General features: G+C 35.0%; 2 protein-coding genes across 2 annotated transcripts; one reads left to right on the top strand and one right to left on the bottom strand.

The window, feature by feature from the left end:
- The first annotated feature begins 1,022 nt into the window (after nt 1-1,022).
- Nucleotides 1,023-11,612, top strand: LOC142973619 (uncharacterized). The gene is made up of 5 exons (XM_076115501.1): nt 1,023-1,766; nt 6,584-6,644; nt 7,200-7,408; nt 7,617-7,779; nt 11,193-11,612. The coding sequence occupies exons 1-5, from the start codon at nt 1,601-1,603 to the stop codon at nt 11,275-11,277; spliced, it is 684 nt and encodes a 227-aa protein (XP_075971616.1). The 5' UTR covers nt 1,023-1,600; the 3' UTR covers nt 11,278-11,612.
- LOC142973618 (odorant receptor Or1-like) lies at nt 11,612-15,748 on the bottom strand. The gene is made up of 5 exons (XM_076115500.1): nt 14,844-15,748; nt 13,580-13,676; nt 13,104-13,217; nt 12,496-12,651; nt 11,612-11,862 (listed from the first exon to the last, which is right to left on the bottom strand). Exons 1-5 carry the CDS (start codon nt 15,746-15,748, stop codon nt 11,797-11,799), a joined length of 1,338 nt encoding a protein of 445 aa, XP_075971615.1. The 3' UTR covers nt 11,612-11,796.
- Between the last annotated feature and the right edge of the window lie 5,007 nt (nt 15,749-20,755).

Consider the following 20,755-nt stretch of genomic DNA (forward strand, 5'->3'; position numbering starts at 1 on the left):
GATTTATATTCTTCTTCTTTAACCTCTCATCGGAAAAGACAAGAATAAGATATCTACCTAAATAGGTTTTACCTGTTTTTTTTTATGTTTAATTAGTAAATAAAATTATCAATAGCGGTAGGTATACTTCAATAACGAAGTTACTTTATTTTAATTTAATTACGGAACTTAAATTAAAAATCTTAATAGTAAGATAAAACGTAAGTTAAGTATAAACCTTATTTTACCTATTTATTTATACACAATACCTGTGCCTCTACTAAAATTGTCATTCTTATAGAAAGTACCTACTGTGAAATAATAATAGGTAAAGTCTCTATGAAACATCTGTGTGAGTTAAAACTTTATAAACAGTTAGTACCTACCTATAGTTACTATTATACATAGTATTTTATTCAACTCTCTGTAGGCAGTAATTTTTCATATAAGTAGTCTTTTATCGCATCTGTTTCACAAGAATCATTCATCTTATCTTATCTTTATTAAGACAAGTATACATCTCCATCTAGATACTCATATATATCTAGTTACCTTCCTACATTATAATAATATATCAGATCAGTACCTGTTTATAGTTGCAAGGCCATTGCCATCAGTCATTTACGAAAAATTGCTTCTCTACCTACCTTCTTATCAACTTCACAATATTTAAAGTTTCATCACTGAAGAAAGGCTAACATTGATAAAAATAGCTAATCCATAAATCAAGATTTTTAATATTACTGACACGAGATCACACTTTACTATTTTGGCAACTAGGCTTTTTTTATTGTGCGAACTAATTGCATTTATTTTGTAAGTTTCTCTCTCTCTGAATTACTTAGAGTCTGTTTACAAAAAATACGAGTATAATAAATAAATACAGTGACCTTAAATGTTATTATGCATCTTACTGAAGATGCTAGGGAAATGTCGTATTTTCTCACAAATAAGAACATTACTAAAAAGGGGAGATATTGAGACGCGACGAGATTCTTGAACATTTCGTATAATACACTCGAGAGCAGTGGCACTGGCACGTAGATATTACGGGGTAGATATTTGCTTTCTGCCTCAGTTTCTTGCAATGCACAGTCGCGTGTAGTCGTGTCCCAGATAAACCGGTCCCCCGCGTTTTCCGCGGCGAAAAGCTGGGACATTTGGGACAAACATTTGCCAGACATTTTCCTCGTTCAAAAAAAATTGTTACCTTTTAAAACGCTTGTGAAATTGTTTTTAGTGCTATTTAAATGCATATGCATTTAGAATTATATGGTAACAATAAAAGAATATAGGTCGTAGTATACGTATATTCAAGGTGGTATATTTTGGTATCCGGGCAGAACGCCAAACAGTGTTTGATATAATTGTGTGGTCCAGCGATAGCAATGTAATTAGTAAACATTGATACATTTAAAATCGCTTGAAATGTAAATAGAACTTTGATGAGACTGTGATTTATAATTGTTCATTTCAAAGTGAAACGGACACATGCTGTTTTAATCTAATTGTTGCACAATGTTACATTTAACAACCGGAGAGTTGCTTGTTATCAAAAGTTAAATAATGTGGTAGTGAACTTAAACCGTTTTTCTGCTGTCAGTTGTGTTATGACTTGGCTATGAGTGCGCCAGCAGTTAAATCTGATCCGGAGGTGGGTCTTCAAACACAGAGCACTTCTAGGCTTCAACCAAGACGAAGTGGCCCTCCAAAGAAATCTTTGGCCTCAAAGCTATGGGACTTGTTGCAGCCTTTAGCAAGATTATGGGGCCTCGTCACAGCAGTCGGTAAGAACATGTGCTCAACGGATTTAATTTTAAACAAGTAATATCTTGAATTAGTAATAGGCACTATGTATTCATACTCATATATTATTATGTATTTGTATCGAAGTCTGCAGCCCCAACTTATTCAGCACAATTATAAAACTCTCGATATAGCTATCTGATTGTAATCATATAATGGTATTGTGTTGAATGTTTTCATATTATATTCTTACAGAACAAATAGAAATGGGTACACGGAAAATAAAATATCCTGTTTAGCAATGTTATCTATCTCTTCGTTTGTCAGAACGGCGTACAGCCCCTAAATGGAATAACGGAGGGACTTCATTACAAAGAGAATGAAAATGGGAACATTATGCATAGTTCTTTACCCTGAAGTTGAAAGTGAAGGATTTTATAATTATTTTTTATGGAAACACCCTTACTTTGTTAATTAAAGCGGGGTTTCGGGATAAAAAATATGGTAGAGTATTAATTCGTTATTCGCAGTAGGATCCTGCTGGTCTCAGAGTGATATTAGAATAATTATAACGTAAAAAAGATGTTTTAGAGTGATTTAGTAGTAAAATTACCCAATAAAATACTATTCTGGGATATCACATCATGAGTACGTAAATAGGTTAAACTTAAAAGACTTTATTAAGCTGAAATATGGAGGAAAGGCCTTCGTGCTATTTTTTCTTTCATTCATTAGACGTATTAATTGTTATAATCTTGACTATGTCTAAACCGGATGAAGATGTTTACCTAAGACCTAGGGAGAGGCCGTCACACTGTTTGCGAACAAAAACAATATTCACGTCATCATTACGTACTTTAAATAAATATGTTATTTGGGTTTAAGCACACATTAAAAAAAAAAACAATATCCGATCGTTCCATTTTTTTTATACAGGGAGTAAAAGTTTTTTCTATAGATTCTCAAGATGTTAGTGTTTAAAATTACGAGTGTAGGATATGCGCGCCTTTGCTTTACCGAAATAAACGTATGATAAACGTAGGATAATGAATAATGATGTCTGGTGACTTGTTTACAGTGAATGTTTGCGTATATTGCGACCGCCGAATTTAGTTTTTTACTATCTAAATACATACTTATAGTGCAAGCAGCTCTACCGAACAGAACAAACAAAATGATTAACTCCTGTTAGTATCCATTATTGTCAATCAAAATAAGATTGTATTTGCGTCAATGTATGAAAGTAAAAACACAATAAATCAATATTTGATCGGTTACGTATCGTGCTATTATAAGGCAACTCCTGCGCTTAAAAAATATCTTGAGTCCTCATGGTACGAAGAAGACCTTGTCGGAACCGAATCCACGTCCTCCGTGCGCGGTGGAGACCACTAACCACTATACCAGAGGCTCTTTCGCAATACTTTTTTGGTTTAGACATGGAGTCTTTTCGTAGTAGTTAATACCTTTCGCAAGAAACCTAGGGGCTGTAGAAAACTCATAAGTAATTTAAGATAACAAGGATCTAATTAATAGTAATTAATCATACACTCGGTCAGAACCATACTATTTGCACTCCTTAAAAAAATATAGCCTCCCGATTTAAGTACCTATTCAAAACTTTATTCAAGGAAGAGAGTATTTGTTTTTTTATTGTACCTAGTTATTACTGCAGTTTATACCTCAATCTCCTCTCATATTTTAATAGATGTTTCGTTGTTTCGAGTCAGTCGTTTTTACAAACGAGGAAAAAGGAAGTACCTGTATAAAATAAAGCAAATATTACGTCTGATTTATGCTTGTGTTTTGTCTTATAGCGAGGGCGATAACGAAATATACTGATAGACTCAGGCCCGTACAAGGCGGTCTTGTGTGCCGGTAATATTATCAGCACAAATTACACGGACAAATATCCAGCCTCACTATGGAATTTAAGGTCTCTCAGCCTTAGAGATTTTTGTTCCGGTACAGGGATCACATTCCGACCTAGATTCCTGTTCGAAGGACTATACCTACGGGTCAATTTACCTATATTTTATTTTTATATTTCAGTTATACTTTCTACGGGTTAATAAGCAAGAAAAATTAATCACAATAATTTGTACGAGTCATTAAAATAAAACAATGATTAATAAACATTTTCTAGTTTCTACTGGTTTTTAAATTAGTGTTGGAATGATGTAACATTGATTTTTTTCTTTTAAATGCAAATTTTCTTTTATGTTTCGATATAAATTGTGTCACACAATGTCTTTTTTACAATGATTCTGTGCCATTTGAACAATAACTTTATTTTTCTAAAAAAAGCGCTCCAAACTACGTGAGACGGTCGTTCAAGTCAAACCATCCTGATATAAGACTAATACGTGAGTAAACTGAAAATGGTCGCTTTCACAAAACATTAAAATGGAAAAAATACACATTCCCTCCCGTTTAAATCTCTCGGAAAATTATGTTCCAACTTCCTTTGTCTAAGAAGCAAACTACTAAATCAGGTAAATCAACTTAGCTAGAAACATTGAACGAGAACAAAATTAATCTATGAAGTTAGTTTTGTTTCAATGGCTTCGAGTTTGCTATTTCATAACTATGCCAATAAATAAATGTGTTGAATCATTAATAGCATTAAGCTTTAGTCGTTTCCGTTATTCAATAATATTTTCTGAAATTTTGCGTTTAGGAGATACCTATTAAGATAGTATTTGTATACATTTCTTGAAAAGACTTTTACGAACAGCGGACACAAAGTACAACCAGACCCGAAACAATTATTAGTGAATTGAACAAATATTTGTTTCGTGTGGGAATCGAATTCACGACCTCCCCATGCACTGGTAGTTGCGTGGTGACAACCTTAACCACTGCGCCACGGAGGATGTCAAAAATGGAACAAAATATTTTTTTGTACCCAATTTATTAGAAGAAAGTCCCGTTGTCTAATTCGTTAAACACTGCTATAAATATCTGTTTCGGGAAAGCATCAAATGCGCCTCTATTTATAAATCCAACCGTGATCTATCTCCCTGAGAGATATTTATGGGAATAGTTTTCAATGTACCTGTAGCTATTCGACCTGTCCCGTCAGGACAAATATGTCTATCTATTACGTAACGGGTAGCCAAGGAGCGTGTAGAGCTGTGAGAGCGCATAAATCTAACACCTGGCCGAAACGTAAGTTAGCAGTTGGTGTTTGTTTGACGTTAAATACTCTTTAGAGTAAAATATTATCTTAATAGTAGACAATGAGCCGTATCACTTAGAAACAGGCTAGCGCCCGTGACCCGTGAGGGCAATTACGAGTTAGAGAAAACTTACTTATATGAATATGTATGGCTGTAGTTACGTATAATGCGAGCATTTTTGGTACCTAACTACTTAGGAAGTAGGAAGGTTTATTTCATATTTTTACAGGAACAAATTCAACTGAAACAGAGAATACCTTTAGGAGCTTTTCAAGCATATTATAAATAAGCAACCTGCCTGCCTGTAAGTAGGTAGTAGTAAATAATTAATGTTTTAATCTCGGCGCGTTCCGTACAAAGTACTGAACAAAGTTTGGAATTCCGTTCACAGTTCATTGCGTTGTTTCGCCAAAGTCATCATCTTGACGAACGCATCTCTGTCAAGAGATTTAAATATTGATTAAGTTAAATATTTCCTCTGTCTCATTTAATTAAAACTTAAAGCTGAGATAGCTTAGTCGAGGGCGATCCTGCTAGCTTTCAGACTTTGCGACCGATGAGATGAAAACTTTGATTCTGAGATGATTGTGGATAATTTATTTTATGGATGTTATGAGGATTTCCTGCCTATTTAAAGAATAATGTTATTTCCATCAACACTTACTTCAAGTGAAATGGTAGCAGCCGTCTAGACGCAGCATAAAGTTAAAACAGCATTCCTAATCTTAAGAATACGCTCTGTGAAATAATCGTTAAACAAACTGTGAGACCCTTCAAACAGATAAACGGGATATTAAGGTGTTAAATTAAACTTTAAACACTTTATCTAAATGCGTTTATACTCACTGAACAAACTTCTCCACGCATTGTTTTGGAGCATGTATGCAGTAGTTAATAATTTATGGGTTCCCACGATTTGCATAGTTAGTAGAAATGGATTTGTTTACTTTCCCAACAAAGTTCCGTCAGACAATTTCAGACAAAGCGGCGCTGCGCGGCAGATAAACGGGCTGTGCTCATCCTCTGTTATTTTTAAATAAAGATGGAAATACTATTTATGCTCAATGTCTGAATACGTTTTTCCATGATAATCGAGAATTGTGTTCTTGTCCGTTTTACAATCCCGGACCAGCTGCGCCTTGTCTTTGGGTAAAGCCGTTCGGATAAGAATTCACGACGGTTCGTAATACTCCGATATCTGGAGGGTTGACTCGTTTGTTTATTGAATTTAGTTGTTATTTTTATTGTTATTGTAGCTGATTTTACTTAACGTCCCTATAATGTCGAATCCTATTTGATGTCGTCTATCAAACAGTAAAAGTATGTCGATTCTAGCTAAGTATCGACTCGTACTTAATTATGTGAATGACTTTCACTCTAGTGAACTCCCTGTAGGCCGTATTAAGTGGGTAGGTAGTTAGGTACATTACGAGATAAGCTTTGTGATACGTGAGGGGTATATTTAAAATCACGTAGGCACATTGAGTGATGTGTCACCCCATCTCTACCCTCATGCGATACAGCACTTTATAAAGGACTCAGATAATATCTTTAAAACGGTCAACGCCTAACGTACCATTTCCCAAATCCTATCCAAGAATGAAATTGTAACTGCAAATGGTAAATAATTTATTGCTATTTCTATCTCTCTTAAATGTGGTTTATTTTTGTTTCAGTGATGAGCGGTGCAGGAACAGAGTTGTTGGTGTTGGGCTATGAAGTAGCGCCGGGATTACTGTAAGTATATTTCTTGGGTTTAAGTTTCAAAATTTGAAAATTAATTACCTGTAGTAAAATCATCTTCTCATTTGTTACTACTCTACTGGTTACTAGACATAGACTTGACATAGACGTGTATGGTACTACTGTTTAAAAGATTTTTTTATGGTGTGACCAAGAGTCTTATAAAAACAAAACAAAGGACGCCTATAAGTCATACATCCAAATATACGTCCAGAGCCTGGACGTTATTTATTATTCCTACAGTGACGGACAGAGCTACTAAAAAATTAAAAAGCTTAAAAAATACAAAGGTTTTTCAGGAAATTGCTTCCTTAAACAGAAGATTTTTCTTGTATGAACATACGTATATGAATATTTTAACAGATTTTTCCGGACGATTCCGTCCCTTCTGTATCAGATTGAGTTTTATTTTGTTAAATAATTTGAGAATTTGATTAAGAAAGATTTGCTGGTCATGATGGCCGAAAGACGAAACATACATCGATCGATAAAAGAAAGTAGTTACCAAGGACGAGTTTAAACAGTTTAATAAGTATGTTGATTGTTTAGGGCGGGTGCAGCATTAGTGCTAATCCTGGAGACGATGTGGGTGGCGGCATTGTTCGTGGACCTGCTGTGTCGCCGAGGGGAGTACACACTGTCCCTTCGCTGTTGGGACTACATGCGGTGGTCGTGCGGGCGAGCGCGCGCGCCATTCTATGCGTGTGTCGCTACTGCACTCTTGTTTGCTAATCTTACGCTACTGGCGACCATATCAGGTATGTTGTAAATTTGCAGATAGATTACGTTATCTGTTAGACCTCCCATATAGAGTCGCGGGGAGTAACCTTGTCAAACCATGTGTGGTAATAATAATAGTTCGGCATCGTCTTTAAAGAGATTTGATTGATACGGAGGTATCCTGGCGTATTTCATAATGATATTGATGTGGGATAATGATAAAAAAGATCCTGTTTTTTTTGTCAGGTGGTATGCTGTTAGTTCTGGCAGCACTAAGAGCAGCGGTGCCTTTCTCACCGTATGCCACTCACGGCCCTCATTCACCAAGAGCTGGGAGCTCTTTATTGAGTCAACACGACTCACCATTGCCTGACGTGTTCTACAACGCGGCACATACTGAGGAAGAACGGTATGATGATTTAATTCTTATTTTATAACTGGCTGACTCGCGCAACTTCGCTTGCGTCACATTAGAGAGAATGGGTCAAAATTTTCCCCGTTTTTGTAACATTTTTTACTGGTACTCTGCTCCCATTGGCCGTAAAGTAATGATATATAGCCTTCCTCGATAAATGGGCTACCTAAAACTGAAAGCATTTTTCAAATCGGTTCAGTAGTTCCTGAGATTAGCGCGTTCAAACAAACAAACTCTTCAGCTTTATAATATTAGTATAGATGCTGTCCAGAAATTTTCACAAACAAACACTAGTGCCAAGATACGTTCAGTGTCGGTTAGTCCTCGTTTAACAACCGATTGGTTTTCAAACGTGTTACCACACAGTGGCTTGCGTACCGAAGCGTCCATTTACGAGCTAAAACCAAGCGCACATTATCTGAAACCGCATGCCGTTTGCCTGGTGTGCTTGTCGAACGGAATTTGTACAAACGGTGGCCAAAGGATACGGGTCTGGTAAAATGAACACGGGAATTAAACGAAATCCTTAGAGAAAAGGTTATGTTTATATCCTTAAATCCGGTTGAATACAATTGTGGATAGGATTTTACCATTTAGTGTGACGTAAAAGTATTTTACTTATATTAAAGAGGCGCCAGTTGCGCTCACTGGTCGGTAATAGATGGTGGGTTAAGCAATCCTTGGCGCGGTCATTCCATAGATGGATGACCGCATAGTGGTATTTGAGCTGAGTGTCTCTGTGCTTGGGAGGGCACGTATAAAGTCTGTGCCGGCTGTTGTCTACTAAGATAACAGGCGTTAAGCCATGTCGAAGGCCTCTCGGGCGGCTTGAACAACTTTGACTCTAGGTTGACCACTAACCATACAACAAACAAACAACTTATATTAAAAACTAGCGGACCCGACAGACGTTGTCCCGTCTACACGTCTTTAATTTTTAAAAAATAATTTAAAAATCATTGTCCAGCGGACAAAATTGTGAATCTAAACCATTCTCAGATCCCCTTGAACACACACAAAAAATTTCATCGAAATCGGTCCAGTCGTTTATGATTAGTTCACTTACAGAAGAATTATATATATAAAGATTTCTCAATAGTAGCTAGGAGTTTAGTAACGTGCACGGTAAATGGCAATAGGCTCGTCCCTTATTACATGGAACTAACATTGTTCATGGCGGAACTTATTGCTCTAAAAATGATTTTGAGCGAGATCAAATCGTTCCAATATAGAAAAATAACACTAAAATCAGAACAATATTTTGAGCGTCTTTTATAAATAAATAAATTTTCCGTTTCATATCTCCTGCAAAAGTTATTATTGCAGCTTATACTTATTACTCTAGGCTGATAGTGGGCAATGTCCACATATTGGCCATTTAATTAACATAACTAAATCCTTCGTAGTATATGAGAGCAACTTCGCTTGAGTCACATAACAGATAATTTTCCCCGTTTTTGAAACATTTTTTACTGTGGCTTTGCTCGTATTGGTCATAGCGTGGTGTTATATAGCCTATAGCCTTCCTCGATAAATGGGCTATCTAACTCTGAAAGATTTTTTTCAAATCGGACCATTAGTTCCTGAGATTAGCGCATTCAAACAAACAAACAAACAAACTCTTCAGCTTTATAATATAAGTATAGATGATTGAAATCTTGAATGTAGTTTGTTATATTTTTGTATTTGTCTCTAAAATAAAAATGGCATTTTATTATTTAAAAAAAGTGTTTGTAAACCTATACATATAATAAAATTATAACAATCTCATGTCTGCACATTATAGATCATATTAAAGAAAAACTAAAATGGGGGTCTTCATACAACCAACAGAAGCCAAAAATATGATTAATTTTTTTTGTCTGTCTGTTTGTTGTTTGCTTTTCACGCAAAAACAACTGGACGGATTTAGATGAAACTTTTTTGTTATATAGCTATTAGTCTTCGCTAACATATAGGCTATTTTCTTTGGAAATTCGCTCTTTAGGGGGGTAGAAAGAGGGGGTAAGTTTGTATGAAACTCCGTCAGTTTTGGAGTTAATTCGATTAAAATTAATATTTGGCTACATAGTTAGAAATTAAGAATGACGCAATAAATATTTTTGGAAATTCTGCCTTAACGGGGGTGAAAAAGTTTCTATGAAATTACGTCGGTTTTGAAGCTAAATCTATAAAAATTAAAGTTGTTTAGCAAGCAAGTGGTCATGATCTCCTGGTAACTGTGAAAAGGTTTATAGAGGAGAGTTTTTATAGTTTATAGAGCCGTTTTTTAGTTTTTTAAGCCTAATTCTGATCGGAAAATAGATCCACAGCTACCAGGAGATCATGACTGATTGGTGTTGTTATTTCCATATTCTGTTCTTCTAGCATGTTCAAACACGGTCGAGCGGGATAAAAAGTATCCTATGTCCCTCTCCTGGCTCTAAGCTACGTCCCTACCAATTTTCAGCCAAATCTGTTCTGCCGTTCTTGAGTTATAAGGACTTTCTTTTATATATATAGATTTGTATGAGAAAAAGAAAAGGGTTATTTTTAGGATTTTTCCAGCGATAATTCTAATTTTTCTCGCCGTAAAAACCATCCTTAAACTTCAACGAACATTTAAAAAAAAGATTTGGCCAAATTGGTCGAGGCGTTGTTGAGTTATGCGCTTACCAACACATTTTGCGATTCATTTTTATATTATAGATAATAGAAAATAAAGTAAGATAGACACAGCATTTCCAATAAACGTAATTAACATAAGTAAGGTTAATATTATATTCCTATATAACTGTATGTAGGATAGCTGAGTGGTTTGGTGGTTAGGAATAGGTCCCTCTAGTGTGATTCAAGGCAATGTTCCGAGATAAATGCATGCATATCCAGCACATTCACGTTATAGTGCTGGATGAATGCTCACATGACTAAGCTAATGTGTAAATAAATAAGGCTTTTTTATTTCCGTAGAAAATTAACACTATTTATACGTAGTTTATTTGCTCTGTGTTGATAATTATTGGATACTAGCTGACACGCGCAACTTTGCTTACGTCACATATGAAAAAATGGGTCATAATTTTCCCCGTTTTTTTTACATTTTTTTCTGGTACTCTGCTCCTATTGGTAGTAGCGTGATGTTATATAGCCTTTCTTAATAAATAAGCTATCCAACAGTAAAATTATTCTTCAAATCGGACCAGTAGTTTCTGAGATTAGCGCGTTCAAACAAACAAACTACAATTTTATAATATTAGTATAGATTTTAGTCCGTTACTGTTTCTGTTACTAGCACGTAAGTCTTGCAGGTTGGCAGGGGTAGGCCTTGGCTCACTATCAGCAGTGGAGTTTGCAATCTCTATACCTCTAATAATATGGAAATGCGTGGTTTACATGGTACAATATCATAGAACTTTCTTTATTTTCAGGTCTGAGGAAATGACAGTACTGGACGTTAAAACATCGGAGAGAGCGCGGTCCGTGACTCCTAAACCGCCACTCCTTGAACTTTGATTCGTATATTTTATACCAAGAGGCTAGACTTTACTCTTACATATAAGAAATCGCGTATAGGTGATAAAACGATATGTGAACAACTTTAGCCTGTAGTATTTCACGATTTCCAAATATGTCGTAGTCACTTGTGTAAAGCAATTCAATAATTTATAAATAAGATATAGAATTCTATCACCAAAACTTTCGATCTTGGTCAAATTTACAGCCTGTTATTTAGATATTTTAAACATTTAATAGCCTAAGGTACTATAGAGACAAATTTAGTTCAATTATGAAAAATAGTATTAATATAAATTAATGTAACAGTTTAAAATTGTTCGTATATCGTGTTTAAAGGTACATATGTTAAATACTTGTAAAGTACATCTAATTAATTTATTACTTTTATAATTTTTATACGTACGAAGAAACTGTGATAGTTTAGAATGTAGTTTTGTGCGACAAAGTTCAGTAAACGTAATATATTATATCATAATTAAATTATAACAAAACAATCTACTGTTTTATTTAAAACTTTTACATAGACTTCTCTTGTTGTTTCTGGCTAAGTACAGCGTAGTAGGAATACGCTGCTTTCATAATCTGAAACAATTTAAATATCATTTTAAACTTCATTTACAAATACTTTCCTAAACATTCTTATAAACTGAACAATGTTTATCAAACTTTAAATTCCTGTTCAACATTCCAAGGCTTTACCTAAACACAATGTTAAGTTGTACAGAAGCTGTATCTCAAATATCTGGCACTGATTAATGTATCTAAAACAGCGCCATTTGCTACTCAGATTGTTACAGATTTCGAATCACAAGCTTTAAATGTTTTAACTTTAATGTTGAGATCGTTGGGTCAGGGAGAGTTTATTGATGTGGTTATAATTATGATAGACTAGCTGCCCGCTCTTCACCTGGGTTACATCGCGGCTTAATCCTTTAAACTCTAAACCGTTCTCGAGAATCACTCGTTCAGTTGATTTTGTTTATTGCAAACAGATGTCTGTATGCTTGCAATAAGCAAAATCAACAGGACGCGGCAAAGGGACTTTAATTCGTAAGTATTTAGGCTATTTGGTTTTGCTAGTCATCAAAGAGCTCACGCCAGGCAACAAACATAGTCCGGGTCGCTATCATCGGATACGGTGAAGAGGACTACATTTAGGCTATAGTCATGATAATGATTTTGAAGGTGTGTGAGTGAAAGTGTAAAAGAGCTTACTGCAAGGAAACAGGCGTTGTCCATGTGCGTGAAACCAGCAGCCGTGAGCCGGAGTGGCCGTTGCGCTCGCATCATCATCATCAGCAATGGCCTGCGCAGACGCACCGGCATGCGCTCCCACTTGCATTGCATCACTGCGTCGGATATACGTTCGGCCTATGTTTGATAAACATATAAAATTCTTGTGGAATCAAATGATTCGTTGACATATAATGAGGACACTAAATAAGACTTAGATGCATCGTGGTCATTAAGATCCTACTGTAGAAAAATACTTTAGAAACGGTTTCTAAAATGTTTCTCACAACAAGCTTACATTATTTTGCATGTTATAAATCTGTTGTCATTTTCAGTACAAAGACGAATACAAGAACAACTCAAATATTAAAACCCATCAAGCCGCTTGAGCTCTAGAAGGACGTAAAGTGTCTGACAGAAACATACCTACGCAGGTACAGTTATGTATTTTCAGATGCGTGAAAAATAACATCATTTTCTAAATGAAGGTCTCATAAAGTTAGATCTCACGTTATAACATTTTTCACAGAGCTCTTAGAGCTATCTTGTTCTGATTCAATTAGAGTATTTGTATGTTGTATAAAGCTTACCTGTATTGTAAGTTCGTTTCCAGTAAAGCATTGTATCGCAAGTTGTATTATCATGGCAAAAAAGAACGCCAGCGATGTTACCAATTTCACTGATTTGATACTCGATACGTCTTGCTGTAACAACAACGTGTAGTAATGAGCGATTGATTTAAAGCACACTGTATGAAAGGGGTATTATTTGCAAGCTCAAAACAAGGGGCCTGTTATTTTTGGCACGCTTCCAAAGTAAAACCATCAAACTGTCATTTACAGTCTCCACCACTCACGTTTCACGTAAGTTTCGGATTACTTCAGTTCCTACTTATGTTCTTATTGTCTTCTGAACTTCGCTGTGTAAACACTGAAGTCTTAAGTACGAGTACCGAATCCATTACCAAAATTAAGGAAAGAATTTTTATAGAGCCAAAAATTACACTCATATTTTATGCAAATATATGGAAATGAAATATAAAGCCGCAAGCATCTATGAATCTTACCGAAACTTGAACCATTACCACGCAAATAGCCGCCATACTAGAGAGCAGTTGAGTCATGAAGCCATAAGAATAAGTTCTTGAAAATTTCTCCACGCAACTGCAAAAAAAAACTTAAAAAATATAATATCAGTAGTGCGTGGTGAAAAGTTATTCTAACATTCACTCAAAACGGTGAATATAAAGCACAGATTATGTTGATTTAACTGTGGAAAAAAAGCAAACCGACTGACAATATTGGGGCTGTAATCCTAAGATATTGCAGTACGTCATATCCATGAGGACTCGGTCCCCTTATTGCTTTCGTATCGACTGTGAATTGACGTTTTTTACGCAGCGGGATACCTATCATTTTTCAGACCTGTCCCCTATTGACCCCGCAAATATCTCTATTTGTAGTAGCAGGCACGTTTCCAATAACTACGGGGACGATGGCGCTGTTCACGATGTATTAAAATAAGCGTACACACTGTAGGAACACATTGAATGCTGGGTCCTCAGTTTGATTTAATCGTTAGCTGTTTATGTCGGAGGAGGGTAAAGTTTGGCTCGGGACGGGGCGCCGGCAAACATTCCAGTTAATTCGCAGTGCACTTTATGGCAGTTTAGGAGGTTCGGCCGGTCCAAGTCTCTTGGCTGCCAAAAAGTTTACTGTACTTACTCCGACATAACCATTGCAACTCTGTAATGGATCTACTGAAGCCAAGCGTCTGCGTAACTTCACCCTTGTAATGTAGCTAATTTATTAAATTGAAGTAAGTATTTCAACAGTAGCAGTCGTATGGATGTCAATGAATGTAAAATGTACCTGTTTCATTTTGTGTATACGCTGTGCAAACGGATCGAAATGTTAGAACAGAATTTAAAACAAGCCTGCTCACCTAGATTTACACAATCTTCTTCGGAAATTCTTCTGAATACTTTTACTGAATACAAAAAAGAAGGATAAAGTAACTAATCATTTTTATTAACGTAAAGGTCCCCTTATCAGTTTCACGTAATAAGTATTCGTGGATATCTTGACAAAGGTTCAAGTTTATTTCGTTTGAGAACATTTTCATTGAGTTCGGGCCATCCTCCCTTCAGGCTTGAAATGTTTACAGAATTTATATTATTAGCAAAGTATTTTTAGGAAGCCGACTTTTTCCAAGCGAAAAAATGATTCAATGACACACCATTTTTATCATTTGTGATTTATATTGTACTATATAATAAAAAAATATGAATTGTTGATCGAGAAACGAAATGGAAATTTATAGACACTTACTTTATTAAAACTTGATGTTGACGAAAACAGTTTGTTAGAGTTGTTTGTAACGCGGCTTCAATTTCTTCTTTAGTAAGAAACGATTGTACTATTCTTTCATTGTTTTCCTCTGCACTTAACCCAGAATCTACAGCTTCAGCACTAGTAATATCGTGATGTAAGCCTTCGCGCAGTTGTAGCATAGTACGATCATACGCCGTTGTTATTGCCTCTCGTAATATTGCGAACTGTGAACTCATATGCAGAATTACAGATGCAATAAACGTGTCTATTGTCATGACTATGTGTCCAGTCCACAGCAAACCCACTGTTTCTAGTACAAAGGTCGGTATGTACGATGAATCTTTCTGATAATCCCATGGTATATAAATTGGTTGCGCGAGTGTACGGACCGGGCGAAGGGAAGTATCATTCAATTTGGCTACAATTGCCTTCCAGCGGAGATCTTGTATGGTACCATAAACATTTGCATTGCCGATAGTCATCCAACCAAAGAACAAGAATGCTCCGGTAAACATTTTTGATAATTTAACAGTGGCTCTATTCTTTACATCGTTCTGATAATACTCATAAAGCTCTATCTCGAGCGTTCGTGCAATGTCTTGTATCTCCTTATTCTTAAAGAAAAATATATACAATTTTATCAATGTTAGGTTGTGAGTGATGACAAAAGAAAGACTGAACATGAATCGATCCAAATCTTTTTCGCCAACAAAAGGGTCAATCGTTTCCAAGCCGACAAATCCTGCAACCCAAACAACTTCAGTTACTATAGAGTAGTAAAGGTACAATCCTGGAAAGTTTTCAGTATTTCCTTCTTCTGGTTGATGCCACCAACCGAGGCCTAAAAATCTCAGAAGCATGAAATGTAAAGCGAAATAACGTCTAGGCCGAGTTTCAGACATTGTCGTGTTGGTCTGTGCAGGTTAAATGTAAGCCTACGAGTGTTGCTTCACGCTTTGTGATAGACATTTTAAACACTAGTCTGATTTGAAAATGAAAGTGTAGTTACAGGATGATACTAAAAGTCTACCATAATGTGAAACTTCAAAAAGAAAATAAAAATAAAGTTATAAAGTATTATCAAAACAAATGTTAATAAATATTATGTAGGCGGTCGGTATACACATGTACTCGTACATATTGTAATCGTTTGTATAAAGATGCACGATAAGAGTGATAGACACGCAACATTTAGGACTCCGCATAAAAAAACCGCGACGGTAAAAATGTACAAAAGGAAATCGAGGACATAAAGACTTTATGTATTTCATTAAATTGCAACGTGAAAGGAACAAACGTAGGAAAATATTATCACACACTTGTAAAAGAAGTAGAAACTTAAGAAATCATCGCAGCACTTTGTGAAATTGTTATTTCGTCTCTAAGTTGAGCTTAGCTTGAAGACGTCGGGATGAAAAGAGTCGAGAACATTACAAATACAGTAGACATAATATGGGTTGTACAAACTCGTACAGAACCGTAGCTGCGTTGACGAGAAAGTTTTATACTTGACTGACTTTTTTGTGATCAAACAACGACGGACGGCACAAACAAATAGCATATATTGAACAAGCGTTATCAATCTTACCAGTTCAAACGAAGTGGGTAGGTATTTCTGTGCTCAAATCTTGATTCACGATTATCTTAAGAAATCAAGTATTTTCAATGAACAGTGAAATTAAGTAAGTTGTAATCATACATATTTTCATTTACATACATATTTTCCTAGATTTATCTTTAAAGGAAAAAGCGGCTTTTGGTCCGCCCAAAAAGTGGTAGTCCATATTATTACCTGTTTAGGGTCGCTTATGAATTTAGTAGGGGATATGGTGAAAAATAATAAGCAATGTTTCTTCATTATACCATTTAAATTCGAGCGGCAGTAGATGGAATTTACTAGTCGACGTTTTTACTGACGAAGTATTAGGTGTTCGTTTAAATTCAGTATATTTTTGTAAAACAGCAGGGAAGGTAATATCGTTGCGTAAATATGGTAATGTACGTTGCTTTTCCTCACGAGACGCCGAGAGCGACATAAGAGCCACGACAGCACTTAGACGTTAAAATTTCTTGTTGCTACTAATTTTCAGCTTTGAGAGTTTAAAAAAATATTTCTTGCCGTTGGGTTTCGGTTAAAACTAAATGAAATATTTATTTCTCAAAGGAAATATAGGTATCTTTTGAAATTTGAATTGTTGGAGATTTCAAAGCATGGCTCAGCATGATTCAAGAATTCTCCAATTTCCCTGCCTTCAAGTATCAGACAGGCGACGTCGCTCAAAATATGTTAATATCGGCAATGCAGGAGATTAAATTGAAACCAGGCTGTATACAGCGAGTTTCCCACTCTTGGTGGGTTTTATTATAATATATTCATGGCTACGACGATTGGTTAATTTTACTATCTAATTGAAGTAACGTAATTATTGGTCCTCACCGCGAACTGACATAGGCGTTAATTTTAGTGAATAATCTATGATGGATAGTCATTATCTGGACCTGCTATTACCTTATTAAATATTAAAATGCACGGCCTGATTGGGTTATATTGAATCAGTTTAATCGTATCATAAAAAATGCATGTTTCATTTTCAGGTGTACCTAACTATAATATTTATTTTTTGGAGTAATACGATATTTTACTACTATGGTAAATATTTTGACTGACTCGAGCTTTGTGGTTTATATTTGAGGTCCAAATATCATGTAAGTTACGAGCACGTTATTACAAGCCTTGCCCAAACCGAAAGAAATTGCAAGGAAAAGTAAACACCAGATATAAAAGGTTGCGTAGTTGTGTAGGTATTATGGGCTTGGAGCTAATCGACCCATTTTTCTTAGAAAAAATAAAACTAGAGTAATGAAATAGGAGCTGGAGAAACAATTTTACCGAAGAGGTAATGAACCGTTTGAGTCAAGACAAAATAAAGCCTGTGATAGAATGTTGAGGAAATGTAGGAGATTTAGGACATTCATCTTTTACTCTGAAACCCTTATAAAAGAAAAAGGGAGTAAAAGGTTATGTATAAATCAAAGTGATGTACAATGTATACACAATTAGGTACATCTTCCAATATAGTTCTAATATGAATGACTATACCCTGAATCCTTAGTTATTCACGCGAATGAATAAATGTAATTGGGTGCGCCCAATATACTGAATTACTGAAGGTTGAAATGCTTCACTATTTTGATTATATTCGTGTAATGGTGCCTAGAGGAGACCGGTCCGCAACGCGATAGGTCGTCGAATCTACGTAGAGAAAACATTTTAACATTCATCCAATGATATCTATATTATCAATTCTTTTTTAATGGGATTGATTCCCTTTATATTATTTTGGGATATGCTATTTTGTAATCCTCTTAATTTAAAGTTATAAAAATGCACTGCGACTATAAATGAATGTTGAAAGTAGAAGCTACGAGTCTATTTAATTTGACAGCCTTTTAATTTCCTTAGTTCTAATTATGCAAACAGTCAGTTCCAATTTATTTCAGCAGCAAGTATCATATTTCGAAACACAAAGGTAAATTAATTTTACATTCGTGATTAGTAAAAGAAGTCTGTTTTATTGATGTTACTTTTAAATAACAGTGTTTACTATTAAATCAGAATCTGTAGATTGTAGATAATCTTACTCCCAAACGCTTCGTCCCAAACTACATGATTAACTTAGTCGTAAGATGTGATAGAGTTATAATTTGTGCCAGAACCAATAGGTATTAGAAGTTAGTAGAGCCTGCTAACCCATGAAGTGACAAAGTTATACTCCATATGAGTAACCGGATACCAAACTATTACTTAGGTATAATAGAAACGATTTTGTGAAGTTAGTGTATTCTAGACGTACATACATTATAGGGTTATTTTGAGGTTGTTTTTTGCGGTTCTAGAGAGTATTATTACACTGTATAGTTCGATATTAATAATTTCAGTAAAAAGTAACAATTAATTAACACAATCTAGTGAATCTCTAAAGAAATGTAACATGCTTTTTATTTGAACTATTTCTACGGAACTCTATCTTTTTAACAACTGTCACGCGTTTATTAAATGTATTAGATTGATTTATATATTTAAAAAGTTATCAATATGTGTGTGTACAATGTACATTATATCAAAAATAAAGTGCGACAGTAAGTGTTAATAGTTAAAATTGTTTTTAACTTGAGTAAGTAACACTACTCATATGATTAAATTGAGTTAGATACATATAACATGAAAGTGTTGATGGGTGTAAATATTCGAAAAAAAATCATTTTTACCATTGTATAACACTCCATAGTCAAAAAAATGTCAGGCAAATTAATTGTTTTCCAATATTTTTGTAAGTACATACATAAACTTCACCCAAGTCATAAAATATCAGGATTCTGAAAAGCATTGCGTTTGAAAACGTAAAATATTTATACCCGTTCAAGCAAAAGCTTTGGATTCAGTCAAAAGTAAGCAGGTCGTCGAGATTAATACTTTGTGAGAATGTCAATATTTACGAGCCCTGTGACCCGGTGCTACGTTTCACGTTGCATTTAACCCAGCCAGTGTAATATTGTACGGTCTGTGCCTGCCAATAAAAATAATTTCACTATAAACTTTGCTTATTGAAATTCTAGTGGGTCAACGACCTGACAGCTCGGATGTGGAGTTCAACTTTGGTTGTTATTAATATTCTCTTTAGGAAATTAAATACAATACGGTTTAGTAGATAATTGATTTATTTCGTGCTAATTAAAGCAATCTTATTATAGAGTAGCTATCCAAAATTATCTTAGATTAGTTTGTAAAAGTAAATCATTATTTGTTTTTAACCGAGCTCCTATTTATATATTTTCCCATAAGCACAGTCCGATTCTCATTAAAAGTCACCCCGCGAATCTAAATGTCTCTCGTTAGTTTATATTACCAGGCTCATCGCCATCCGATATTATCCCGCTGATGCACGAATATAAGATAATTCCACCAAGAAGGCTTAACTATCGGGAACTGGAGTTTACTTAGCGGTGATAGTTTGAACTTAACTTCTATTTAATCTGTTTTCATACGAATATAAATACATAAGTACATAATGTTCAGTGTACAAAGGTTTATGTATTGTATCAATAATCTCATCACCAACTATGAGTTGTGATAAGGCTGTACGCTTACTTTTGTAAAGTCATGCTAAAAAACTTATTTTTATGTAAATTATACTAACCGGTAATTCAATATTATTTCCTACAAGTATGCTTGACATGAGCCCACTTAAGTTCTGTAAATACTAGTTTTAGGTATAATGTAGAGGTATATCAATTTAATCTATAAACTAGACATTAGTTGTTTAAGAAACAATTTTCGATTTCAGAGTTGATACAGCGCCACCTATTATAATATTGGTGAACCATTTTTGTTTAAACTGTTTTGTTTATACTATTGGGACATCATCAAATAAGCAACAAACGCAACAGAGTGAAAAGTTTAAATGATATTTATAATTTTTAAGTCTTACATAATTGAAGAAAAAGTGGGTAAACTCATTCGGGAAATCTCCCCGCTTTGGGTCGTGTCTTCATAAAACGAAACTAGATGGCGCTAAGCTAACATTCTGAGGTAAACAATTATTTTGCACGGTTTCGTGGTTCGATTACATAATGAATAACTGTATAAACTAGAATACAATTCTAAGTTCAATGTCTTGTGTGTTCATTTCTACTTCCTAAATTTTCAATGAAGTAGTAGCATGCGCGCGCATAATTCGGCAACCAGTAGCGCTGGAGCGCTTTTTAGCACACTTTAAGCGCTGTCTTTATACAGAACAAGAATCATTCTTCAGACATACAATTATTTTCTTTTTGTTAAATATTTTGCTGCAACTGACTGTACTTAGCCTTACTTACTTAAGTTACGTAATCTTTTGTATGGGCTTAAC

Source organism: Anticarsia gemmatalis, chromosome 6 (assembly GCF_050436995.1).
Source record: "Anticarsia gemmatalis isolate Benzon Research Colony breed Stoneville strain chromosome 6, ilAntGemm2 primary, whole genome shotgun sequence".
NCBI lineage: Eukaryota > Metazoa > Arthropoda > Insecta > Lepidoptera > Erebidae > Anticarsia > Anticarsia gemmatalis.